Source organism: Ammospiza nelsoni, chromosome W (assembly GCF_027579445.1).
Source record: "Ammospiza nelsoni isolate bAmmNel1 chromosome W, bAmmNel1.pri, whole genome shotgun sequence".
In the NCBI taxonomy this organism is placed as follows: Eukaryota; Metazoa; Chordata; class Aves; order Passeriformes; family Passerellidae; genus Ammospiza; species Ammospiza nelsoni.
The window spans coordinates 20,935,829-20,948,329 of NC_080668.1; the positions used below are offsets into that span (position 1 = coordinate 20,935,829).

The 12,501-nt window shown below is 51.9% G+C and overlaps 1 protein-coding gene across 1 annotated transcript; it reads left to right on the forward strand.

Moving 5' to 3' along the window:
* The first annotated feature begins 9,700 nt into the window (after positions 1 to 9,700).
* On the forward strand, positions 9,701 to 10,513 carry LOC132086169 (zinc finger protein 3-like). The gene is made up of 2 exons (XM_059491637.1): positions 9,701 to 10,110; positions 10,195 to 10,513. The coding sequence occupies exons 1-2, from the start codon at positions 9,701 to 9,703 to the stop codon at positions 10,511 to 10,513; spliced, it is 729 nt and encodes a 242-aa protein (XP_059347620.1).
* Positions 10,514 to 12,501: the final 1,988 nt, after the last annotated feature.

Here is a 12,501-nt window from a genome sequence, read left to right on the forward strand (position 1 = left end):
GGAAATCATCAGACCCTGTATGGGTTGAGCAGTGGCCCCTGACAGAGCCTCGAATGGCAGCCTTGCTGGAACTGGTCGACCGCGAACTGCAAAAGAGTCACGTAGAACCCTCCACCAGCCTATGGAACACCCCCGTATTTGTGATCCCCAAAAGGTCCGGAGAAGGCTATCGCCTCGTCCACGACCTGAGAGAAGTGAACAAGACAATCCAACCCATGGGTCCGGTCCAGACACTGCTACCCGCAAACTCAGCCATCCCCGCAGGGCAGACGTGCGCAGTACTGGATATCAAGGACTGTTTCTTTTCAATACCCCTGCACCCTGAGGACAGGGAACGATTCGCCTTTTCCGTGGCGTTTTGAAACGGCGAGTGGCCCAACCTTCGCTTCCAATGGAGAGTGCTTCCCCAAGGCCTGGTCGACAGCCCGACCATATGCCAAATCACCGTGGACAAAGCACTAATGCCAGTCCGACACTCCTATCCCACCGCAACCATCATTCAGTACATGGATGACATCCTAGTCGCAGCACCATCGACAAGCCAAGTAGATCACCTGGTGTCCACAATCACGGAGACCCCTCAGGCCAACGGCTTTGAGATCGCGAGCGCAAAGATCAAGAGAGGACCCTGCGTGACCTTCCTGGGAGTAGGAATTACAAGCTCCTACGTGACACCCCCGAGATGAAGGTCAACTGAGACATCAAGACGCTCCACGACGTGCGACGCCTGGTGGGATCGCTGCAATGGCTTCGCAACATTGTCCTGATTCCTCCCGAGGTCATGGACCCTCTGAAAGGAAAGCACCCCTGGGAACCCAAGGAGCTGACACCGCAAGCAATGAGCTCCCTCGACTTCATCGAAAACCAGATGTCCACTGGCACACTTGCCAGGTGGAACCCAGCCATGCCACTGGACCTGTACATCCACTTTACACCGAAGGGGGGAGTGGGAGCACTGGCCCAAGGACTTGCTGAAAAGGCCCGGCCGATCCAATAGGTGGTCCTCGGAAGACCCGCTCGTGCATTTTCCCCAGGAATCGAATGCATCGCCAGCCTCATCATGAAAGGCAGGAGACTCGCCTTGAAACACCTAGGGACCGAGCCGACAAGCATCCACCTTCCGTTTCGCAAGCAGCCGACCACGTAGTCAGCCACAATATTGGAGTACCTGGCCCTTGCTCTCTCCGGCTCCGGAGGAGAAATCTCCTACTCCTCCAAGCCACCCTGGACTCAGCTGCTGACCGTAGTCGACATGGACATGCCACCGAAGGTTAAGGACAAACCGCAGCCGGGACCAATGGTCTTCACAGACGCTTCCTCCACAACTTCAACCGCAGCAGCAGTGTGGCAGGCAGGAGAGCAATGGCACTGCGTCAAAGCGTGTGACCCCACACTGTCAGTGCAACAACTGGAGGCAGCAGCAGTGGTTTTGGCGTGCGGACTCTTCCAAGACAAACACCTCAACATCATAACGGACTCTATATTCGTGGCAAGGCTCTGCCTAGCCATGGCAGGACCAGGAGTGTAAACATCTGCAGCAGCCCTAATGCTGGAAGAAGCACTCTCCTCGCGACAGGGCACCGTGTCAGTCATTCACATCAACAGCCACGACCCAGTCAAAGGTTACTTCCAGATCAGCAACGTCAAAGCGGACGCCGCAGCAAAAGGCGTTTGGACCTTGCAAAGAGCTCGTCGACTGCACGAGTCGCTCCACATCGGAGCCAAAGCACTGGCGAAGAGATGCGAAATCTCGACAGCAGACACGAAACATGTGGTAGCCACCTGCCCTCATTGCCAGAAGTCACCCCTTTAGACCTGCGGGGTCAACCTGAGAGGTCTCAAGCCCTCAGAAATCTGGCAGTCGGACTTCACCTTATGTCAACTGCTGAAGCCCCGAGCATGGCTTGCAGTGACAGTGGACACTTATAGCGGGACGATCATAGCCACACAGCACCCCAAAACTAACTCCAAAGCCACAATTCAGAACTGGCTGACAGCCATGGCTTGGCTTGGTATCCCCAAGCAGATTAAAACGGACAATGGCTCCAATTTCACCTCCAAACCAGTACAGGAATTCGCCTCGAAATAGGGCATCACGATAGTGCAAGGCATCCCATATAACAGTACCGGGCAGGCCATAGTAGAGAGAGCAAACCAGACCCTGAAAACCAAGCTAGAAGTGTTGGCAAAAGCAGAGGGCTTTGCCAACGCCATTCCCCCAGGAGATCAGGCACGTATGCTGGCAACCGCTTTGCTGGCACTGAATCAATTCCCTAGGGGAGATGAAACAAACAGTCCCATCCAAAAACACTGGGCCACTCGAACGCTAGAAGAGGGCCCACAGGTGGTAATTAGAAACGAGCTAGGCGAGTGGGAACGGGGTTGGAGGCTGATGCTCACGGGGCGAGGGTACGCAGCTGTCAAAAAGGACGGCAAAATCAGGTGGTGTCCACTTAAGTCGATTAAACTGGACCTCCATAGCGAGCAGAATGAGACTGACGAGAATTGTGAGTCTTTGTTTACAGGACATGCTCGTGGGACATCCTCGTGATGCGTACATCCCGGTTCCAGACGAAAGTGACAGACCACCAAGCCGTCAGGCAGCACCGGAAAGACCTGCACGGGTGAGACCCAAGCATCAACGGTGTTTCTATGTGGTTTTGCTGTTGGGGCTTGTCGCCAGAGGGCAAGCCAGCCCAGATCACTACCCCCATCGGCCCTTCAGGTGGGTCATGCGACACCTTAGTAGTGGCAAAGCACTCAGAGAAATCACCACACCAAACACCCCATCCTTCGTGCTCCGCATCACCGACCTGTTTCCAGGACAGCCAAGGATAAACCCTTATTCCCGACGTCACACACTTGTACCTATCCTACTGGTGCCCAGCTTCAAACCCTGGGAAAAGCTACTGCAATCACCCAGGGTGGGGATATTGTGGGCACTGGGGCTGCGGAACCATAGTTACAGACGCCAGACCGTCGGGGCCTGGGTGGGATCCACAAGAGCCAGACAAATTCTTACAGTTCACCTGGGCACCCATCGGCTGCAAAACACCCTTCTTCTTTCACGAAAACTTCCATTGAAACCAATATAAAATCCCTAGATTTCGGGCATGCACTGATTACAACATGACGGTCTTGCAGCCAGATCACCCTAGCTGGGCCACAGGCAGAACGTGGACAGTAGTCCTTCAAGGGTCAAAAGAGAGGGTGAACGTGCAAATTATCAGGCTCCAGCCGTCGGCACCCCGAGCGGTCGGACCCAACAAAGCGATTAAAAGCGTGCCGAAAGGGAGAAACGTAACCTACCCCAAAACCTTACCCACAGGGGTCAGCAATGTCCCGACCGGTCAAGCGGAAACCTTTCAGATGAGCCGCTTAACCAAGTCAGACTCAGACCCAATCCTTCGTATGTTAGAAGCTACCTTTGTATCCCTGAACGAATCCAACCCTAACCTAACCGACTCCTGCTGGCTTTGTTACGATGTCAAACCCCCCTTTTACGAAGGAGTCGCTCTAAACACTCCCTTCAGTTATTCCTCAGCCGACGCCCCTCACCAGTGCAGATGGGGTACCCCTCGCAAAGGAATCACCCTGAGTAAAGTCACAGGCCGAGGCAGATGCTTTGGCAATGCAACCCTAGCTAGGCCGAAAGGAAACATCTGCACCAAAATTGTCAAGCCTAACAGGAAAAACAACAAGTGGGCAGTCCCATCCGCATCTAGGATGTGGGTTTGCCAGCAATCTGGATGAGTCCTTGTGTGTTCCTTCCCAAATTCAATGACTCTATCGACTTCTGTGTCCAAGTTCTGATTGTTCCTAGGGTCCTGTACCACTCAGACGAAGAAGTGTACCATCTTCTTGAGGGACCCAGCTGGATCCACAAAAGAGAAATAATGACAGGTATAACTATCGCAATGCTGCTCGGCCTGGGAGCAGCCGGAACGCCCACGGGTGTCTCAGCCCTTGCGACCCAGCACCAAGGACTGTCCCAGCTGCAACAGACCATTGACGAGGACCTGCAAAGGATCGAGAAATCCATCTCCTATCTAGAGAAATCGGTCTCCTCACTCTCAGAAGTGGTCTTGCAGAACAGGCGAGGCCTGGACCTCCTGTTCATGCAGCAAGGGGGCCTGTGTGCCGCCTTGAAAGAGGAATGTTGTTTCTATGCAGACCACACGGGAGTAGTGAGAGACTCCATGGCAGAACTCCGGAACCGACTTGCTCAGAGACAGAAAGACAGGGAAGCCCAACAGGGCTGGTACGAGTCCTGGTTCAATCAATCACCTTGGCTAACCACTCTGATTTATGCCCTGATAGGTCCATTGGCGATGCTGTTTCTAACAGTTACCTTCGGACCATGCCTGCTGAACAAGCTGGTCTCGTTCGTTCAGAGCCGCCAGGAACGGACCAACATCCAGTTCTTAGGCCGACGACAATTGCTGTGAATTCAACCAAGGAACACTGCCAGTCACAAGATTTTCCGAACTTGTCTGGCAAAAGCTTACTCAGGTTTCCCAAAACCCCTTTCCCTTGTCAAGTTACAACCTTATACCTCATTTTAGTACCTATGTATATGACTACCTCATTCATTTGTGAAAAAGGGGGGGAGATGTGGTAGATAGGTAAAAGGCGCTGCGGAAGATCACGCGATGTCACGGAAAGCCAGGACCCTTTGTTCCTCTAAGATAAGAGATTACCCTAGGAATGTGGCCCCACTAACAGGAGTGGTAGTAACTTTCCATTCCTTATCCAGTACTTTTCCATTCCCTACTAACCATAGATAAGAAGGACAAACCCCCTTTTGACGCAGAGACCCCTTAGACTATAAGACCCCATGAGAAGAAGTAATAAACGCCTTTTGACCGTCCATCATATTGATGTTTGCGTGTGTCATTGGCCCAAACGGCCCCGGAGAGTAGGCCATCGTGCTGATCCTCAGAACCAGGTCACCTGCCTTGATCCAGAAGGCAACAGGGGCTATTTGGGCTGGGAGATGGAGCAGGAGAGAGGGGGAAAGAGGCACTGACTTCCTCCTCACCTGCCTGGGTGTCCCAGGGCATCTTCCTCTTCCTTGTAGCCTTCTCCTCCTCCATTAAGCCAAGGTTTGGGAATGGGAAATCCTGGTTTGGGAAAAACAAGGTGTGAATCCCTTGGATTGGGAATTCCTCCCAACCAAATCCATCTCCAGAAGTCATCTGGTGTCCATAAAAACTTCCAAAAATCAAGAAAAAAAAAGCCACCAGGAGCATCCCATTTCCAGTCTCATCCCTCTGGGGTTCTGGTGGTTCCCCTCCTCAGGGATGCTGGGAATCCCATGGGTCCTGGGGATCCCTCTCTCCAGGGTCCTGCTTAGGGATGCTGGGGGATTTCAGGGTCCCCCTCTCCAACCTCCCCCCACTCCAGCCACTTGGGGGTCCTCTGTCTTCCCACCAACCTGTCCTGGATTTGGGCAAATTTGGGAGAAAACCTCCAAAAGGGTTTTTTCTAAAAAGCAAATTCAAGCAGCCACTCCCCCAACCAGATGAGGAAAATATTTCCTCAGAGAAAACGGGAAAAAAACCTGTTTATTTAACAGGCAAAGTATTCATCAGCACAAAAAATGAACAAGATTAAACAATAAAACCTCTTGCCGCTACAAAAGAGATGACAAACTCAGAAACTCCCTCTGTGGGCAGTAGCTCAGCTCAGTCTCTTATCAGTCCCTCTAGCACTGGAAATGCCACAGCCCAGGCTCAGCCTAGCGGGCCGCAGGTGCAAGCTGCTGGTGCGGTCGGGGTGTTCAGTGCAGAGCAGGTTTAAACAACTCCAAAGAAAAAGAAAAACCACAGTCCAGGGAACTTCTCTGCCTCAAGTGATCTAAAAACTAACTAAAAGAAAAGGAGAGCTCTTTCCTGCTGTCTGTCTGTCAGCAGACAACTGATACCTTAGGTTTTAAGTTTTTCTATTGTGTTTTGGTGTGCAGCTTTTAGCTTTATATTAAGTGTTACTGATATCTTTTCACAGAGTGGTGAAGACAAAACAATCCTGTTCTAGCTGGAGACTCAAGGACAATCTCTTCAAACTTCAGGCCCAAAGCATAAACAACATGAAAAGAGGAGGGCAGGCAAGCAAGCAAGGAAGACAAAACTTCATCATTTGAAGCTATTGAAGCTATTAATTGGGCAGTTAACTCCTATATATAAATGTACTAAAATTTACAAAAATGTGAGATCTCGTGAGCAAGCCCTCTTTTGCTCCCATCTCAGAGCCATCCAGGCAGCGCCACATCTGTGGCTCCAGTACTCCCAGGGTGTGACCTTTGAAGGTACTTCAATAAATATCTAATTTACTCCACTTAACTCCGTCTGGCCTCTATTCCATCTCCTTAAGGCATCACAACACTCCAGGAGCCAGAATGTAGAGGAGTGAGTGCAGTATCTGAAAACAAACTGCAGCTTCTTCCTCCTGCCCTTCACTCTCAGAGCCAGCCTTCAAGGTGCAGAACTCATTTCTGGGCTAAAGAGACTGATGGGGGTACGGGCATCATGAAGTCACCCCAGGACACACCCCTGTCAGGGTCAGGGGGTTCCGTCCCCGCCTCATCTCCGAGCTGCCGGGGGTCCCCCAGCTCCGATATTGTGGGATCTCAGCACCTCAGGATGGAGGTGCAGAGTGGCCGAGAACACCCTTGGGGGGCTCGGGAGTCCTGGAATGTTGCCAGAAGTGTCTGGTGGCAGGGCTTTGATCCTACACAGGAGACGACACCTGTATGAGGACAGGGAGGAATTCACTGGGTGAATGGTGAAGGGATAAGTTAATTAGAGTGTAAAACACAGAGTTTAGGATTTTGGTACAGGGGGGTCTAAAGAAGTAAGATGGAGGAATTGGGGTGTGTCCTGTCCTTCTTCTTCTTCTTCTTGGCCTCCATCTTCTGTGGTGATGGTGGCACTTTGGGATTGGTTATTACTAGAAGCGCACCGGTTAATAAGGGTAGAAGGTATTGGGGAAAAATGATAAATATTGTACACGTAACTTCGGGTATAAAGATAAGTGACCGCCCAGGGGCTTGCGGAGTGTGCCCATGGCTGACTTGCTGTGCAGACCTCTGTCGGGCTGAAAGAAAATCTTTTAGATAAACTATTAATAAACACCGAGACCGAGACAAGATCAGAAGTCTCTCCTCGTCCTTTGAAGCGCCGGGCTCTTCAAGGCCATCCCTGGGCCTTTCCAGGCCACCTAGACAGCACAGAAAACTTACAAGTGGCGTCCCTGAGCTATCTCCGGTCATAAATCAGCAAAGAAAAACATGAAATCTACACGATATCGCCCCTTCCCCTCTCCCCGCCCCGGGGCTCCCCTGTTCCACAGCCCCGGCTCTCAAGGGAATCCCCAAAACCAATGTCCTTCCCCATCAGTACTGGGCCATCCCCACGTGGACCCCCCGGGACCCCCCTGAGGGGTGATCGCGGCTCCTCTCACCCCGAAAAAGCTCCTCTTAGGGAGCCCGGAGATATCCGGGGCTCGAGTCCAGGTTCTGCTGGCTCCAAACACTCACCAAAAAAATCCTCCTGGAGACCCCTGGCTGGAGTTATTTGGGAATTTAGCTACTTGAGCTGTTCTTCTTCTGGGACTTTCAGCAGCCTTGTGTTCCTCACCTTGGAGTGAATGAACCTCGTCAGTCTTGCTGGTATCATTTGCTCCCTTTCCTCCAGTGATTTTAACAAACTTTTCAAGGAAGGACAAGAAAATATTTTCTTTTTCCCTGGCCATCCACAAAAGCCATTTTCCTCATAAGTTCTCCCATAAGTCCCCCAGGATGAAGGAGGGACTGTGTCCAAGTTTCCAAGAGTTCTTCCAGAAAGAACCACAATCTCCTCAGAGGAAGGAACCATGATGTTGTCAAAGGCACTTGGGGACAGACAACAGTGCCTGAACTCACTGTGCCAAAATAATGTCGCAATCTGGTTAAGAAAATTGTTAGAGAGATGCCTCTGCACCAATTAAGGTGCTAACGAGACCAAATCCAAAGTAGATTTTATTAAACAGTAAATGTGAGGTGTTGCAGTGTGTTGTAAACTTCCTTCCCCAGGTGTGCCAATACCTCTCTTCCCCGTCCCCCCTCGCCCCCTGCTGGGCTGTCAATCAGGTTTAATGTTCCAGCAAGGCGTGGTGTGGTTGGTCAAGTTCAAAGGATGCCCCTCAGGCCCAGGGGTCATTGGCCTGTGTAGGTGTCATCCCCCCCTGAGACCCTGCCCCTCTCACCTGGTTGGGTGGCTCACCTGTACCTCCCCTCCCCCTGTCCCTGAGCTTAAAAGGTGAATGAGACCATGCGGTCAGATTCTGTTGGAGCAGTTGCTCACGTTCAGACCTCTGTAACCATGGAATAAACCTCTGGACATTAAACCCTCCGGCAGAATCCTCTCCTTTTTCTCTTCACCATCGCCTGAAGCTATTCCTCCTGAGGTAAACGGGGTTCCAACAAGCCTGGACTTGTTCAGTGCCCAGCTGCAACCACCAGCAAGCCAAGGTATCTCTGGGGTGATACACCGCAGTTGCTGCCTTTGGCCCAGCAGCGAGGGTCAGACTGGCCCAGGCACAATCCAACTGGTAATATTGGGAGCCTTTTTCCAATAGTGAGGTAGAGAGAGAGAGATCGAAAAAAGGGAAAAGGAGGGGAGAGCAAGCAAGTGACAGGGATAGAGACCTCCCCTGGAGCGGGGCAAGTGTGACATTGTCCCCTGTGTGTGTGTTGCCATCCCACAGTGGGGGTTTTACAGCTGAGCCAGTTTGGGTAAGAGGAGTGGTGTTCACTCCCTGAGCAGGGATTACCCCACTGTTTCAGGTTGCAATGTAAGATGTAACCAAATGCATGTTTTCAATCCCCATCTTCATCAACTGTCATAAACAGGTGGGGCAGTGTTCTTTATCTCTTCCATGATTCAGCCCTGATAATGCCCTCCAGGGGAGATATTTTCTGTGAATGTGCCATTGAGTGTCAATGCAGGACTGATAAAATTCCATCATCCCATTGTGGGATGCTCCGCCCAGGGGGAGGATCCAAGCATTCCTATCTGGATATAAGCTGAGTCTTTCAACACCAGGAGCACCTTGCCTACTGGATTCCCAGAGGACAAGAGCTCCATTACCACCACTGGACCTTCAGAGGAAGACCAGACCCTTCTGCAGGATCACTGCTTTGACAAAATCACGTTCATCACTCCAACAGGACTGCACCCACCATTTAATGGGACTGCTGCCAACACCCTGACCAACAGGGTGTCAGGTTATATCCTGACTCTGTCAGTTTAAGGTAGTGTTTCTGTATCATTGCCTTGGTCCTAATTTTCTTATTAAATTGTAATTCTGACTTAGACTTTCCCTCATGTTTGCCGTCAAACCAGTACAAAACTCAATGTGCTCATCCCTTGTTTTCCTCCCAAAATAAGATTTCCCATTCCCAAACCTTCACCTGATGGAGGAGAAAGCTGCGAGGAAGAGGAAGATGCCCTGGGAAACCCAGGCAGGTGAGGAGGAAGTCGGTGCTCCTTTCTCCCTCTCTCCTGCTCCAGCTTCCAGCCCAGCACTGCCCCTGGCTGCAGGACAACCCTGGTGCCAGTGCCATCCTGCCAGTGATGCACTGGGGGGATCCCCTTCCCTCTGGCATGGAGGCAAATCCCATCCTCTCTTTCTCCTTCCTTCCCCAGGTAAGGAGCTGAGGATGGAGACCAGGGAGGAAAAATCTCCACATCAGAACCTTGTGAAAGACGCCATTTTGAGCGACTCTAGTGCAGAGGAATCCAACATGGAGGAAATGCCAAAGAGATCCCACAGGATGAGGGGCTCCAAAGCCAGCCCAGGATTCTCTGAGGAAGAAAGAACCACCCAGAGCCAGGAAGGGGGACAGAGCTTTAGGCAGAGCTCAGAGATGGTGGTTCATGAGCAGCTTTGTGATGGGGAGAAGCCCCACAAGTACTTGCAATGTGGGAAGAGCTTCAAACAGAGCAAGCACCTGGTCAGCCACCACATGATCCACACCGGGGAATGGGCCTACGAGTGTGGGGAATGTGGGAAGGGCTTCAGCTACAGATCCACCCTTGTGACCCACCAAGGCATCCACACTGGGGAGAGGCCCTGTGGGTGTCCCCAGGGTCAGAAGAGGTTTCACACCAGCTCCAGGCTCCTCCAGCACCCACAGATTCACTCGGAGGAGAGGCCCTACTGCTGCCCTGACTGTGGAAAGGGCTTCAACCACAGCTCCCACCTCATCAGGCACCAGCGCATCCACACAGGGGAGAGGCCCTACCAGTGCGCCACATGTGAGAAGAGGTTTCACACCAGTTCCCATCTCCTCCTGCATGAGCGGATTCACACAGATGAGAGGCCATTTTGCTGTCCTGACTGTGGGAAGGGCTTCAAGCACAACTTCACCCTCATCAGGCACTGGCGCATCCACACTGGGGAGAGGCCATTTGAGTGTCCCCAGTGCGGGAAGAGCTTCACCCAGAGCTCTCACTTGACAAGACACCAATAGAGCCACCAGTAAGGGAGGCCCTGCAAATGCCCCAGCTGCAGGAACAGCTTCATGCACTGCTCTGTCTTCATCACCCATGGGAGAACCCACATTGAGAAGAGCCCTTGTGATCCATTTTCTCTGTGATCCATGCTGGGAAGACACCTGCCTGTCGTCCTGCCCCTGCCCTTGACATGATGTGGGATTGAAGAACATGAGGGTCTGGCCATGGCCCTGTCATTACATTCACTCCAACCTCAGGTTATTGCCAGGGGCTGGAAAGGGACTCTGTATGTCTCTTTCCCTGAGGAGAGGAGTGCCCTTTCCAGGCAAGGGGGAAATACGTGGCCAGGAAGAGGCTGCTGTTGATGTTGTAGTTTTCCGTGTAAATAGCTTTTCTTATGTCTTCTGTTATCAATATTGTTTCTGTTCCATTTTTTCCTTATCTTGTTGCTGTTCCAAATAAATTGCTTTTATCCCAGCCCAGGATCTTTGCCTTTTGTGCTTTCCATTGGAGGCAGGAGGGCAGTGAGGGAAGCGCAGTTTTAGCAGGAGCAGGAAATTGGGGAATCCCATTCCTGAACCCCGGCCCGTGGAAACCGAGCATCCCAGCTGGTCCCAGCCCTGGTGGCCATGGCAACAGCACTGGGAGCGGGTCCCTTGCTGGGGCTGTGGGAACCTCTTCCCTCTTGTGCCCAGGGTCAGGAGTGGAGGGAACGGCTGCAGCTGAGTCGGGGCAGGCTCAGGTTGGATGTCAGGTGTCGGGAGTTTAGCTCAAGCATGGCTTAAAGAAAAAGGCCATGAAGCCATGCAATTGAGAGAAAAGTAACAGGTAGCTGTGAAGCAGTTCCCAGCCTGACTTCTATAAACAATTAGTCTCTCTCAGGCATCATTGTATAAACAATAAGGTTCTCAGGCAGTCTTCCCATAACAAATGTAACATCCTCTCTGGGAAAAGATGGCACCCTGGGAACAGATGTGGAAGTTTTGGGAACCGTTCATATCACAGTGGGAACACTGGTTTTATTTTGTGTAAACAATCAACAGTATTGTAAAACAAAAGGAGTGGTTAGAGTTTTCTCTGTTAGCCTATCGTAAACCTGGATTTTGGAATATGCATGAAGTTAATTAACACTGTCATTTAAAGTGACTGATCGATCAATAAATTTGGAGTTCGATGCACAATGGTCGTTCTCCCCCTCACTTCAACAAATTGGTGACACCCGGACGTGATAGCGGACACCACGCTGATCGCGGCCACCACGGGGATTGCGAACACCAAAGGATAAGTGAGGACTGGTTCAGGCTCCGAAGCAGCGGGAGCGGCAATAAGCGCGAAATTAAAGCGGAGGAAAAAAGAAAACCGCCGATACGCGCCGTGCCCTGGCGACCATATTAGATGGGACCAGCTGATACGTGCGGCATAGTCTGGGAAAACGCTGCTCGGTGAAAGTGCGCACTTAAAAAGAGGTATGGAAAGACAAGCCGCATATGAACTTTTTATTATGTTTTTGCAAAAAAGGCAAATTAAGGGAATAGACTTACGGAAGGAATTGCAAGGTCTTTTGGCTTATGGTCTGGAACGGGGAATCTTTGTGAATCCCCACACAGTTTATGAGTTAACGGAATTGCGTGAATTCAGTGATTTATTGTCAGAGGCTGCTTTAGAGAGTGGTAAAACTGCCAAGAAGCTAAGCAGGCCATGGCGAGTGATATATGGTGCACTATTTTACTATCTCTCTGAGTGCAAGACAGCGGCCGCAGCTCGTGGCGCTTCCGAGTCTGTGCTACTCCGAACTCGGCACGGGCGCTCCGCCATGGGGAGCAGCCGCGGCGAGCGACCGCCTAAAATGCTGCGCTGCAGCGGCGGGGAGAGCGGAGCCGCCGCCGCGGGAGCCGAGGCGCGCCGCCCCGGGAGAGAGCGAAGCCACCGCGGGGGGAGAGCGAAGCCGCCGCGGGGGGAGCCACGGGTGCAGCGGTGCCTGCAGCGGAGTCAGCCTGCTGGCGAG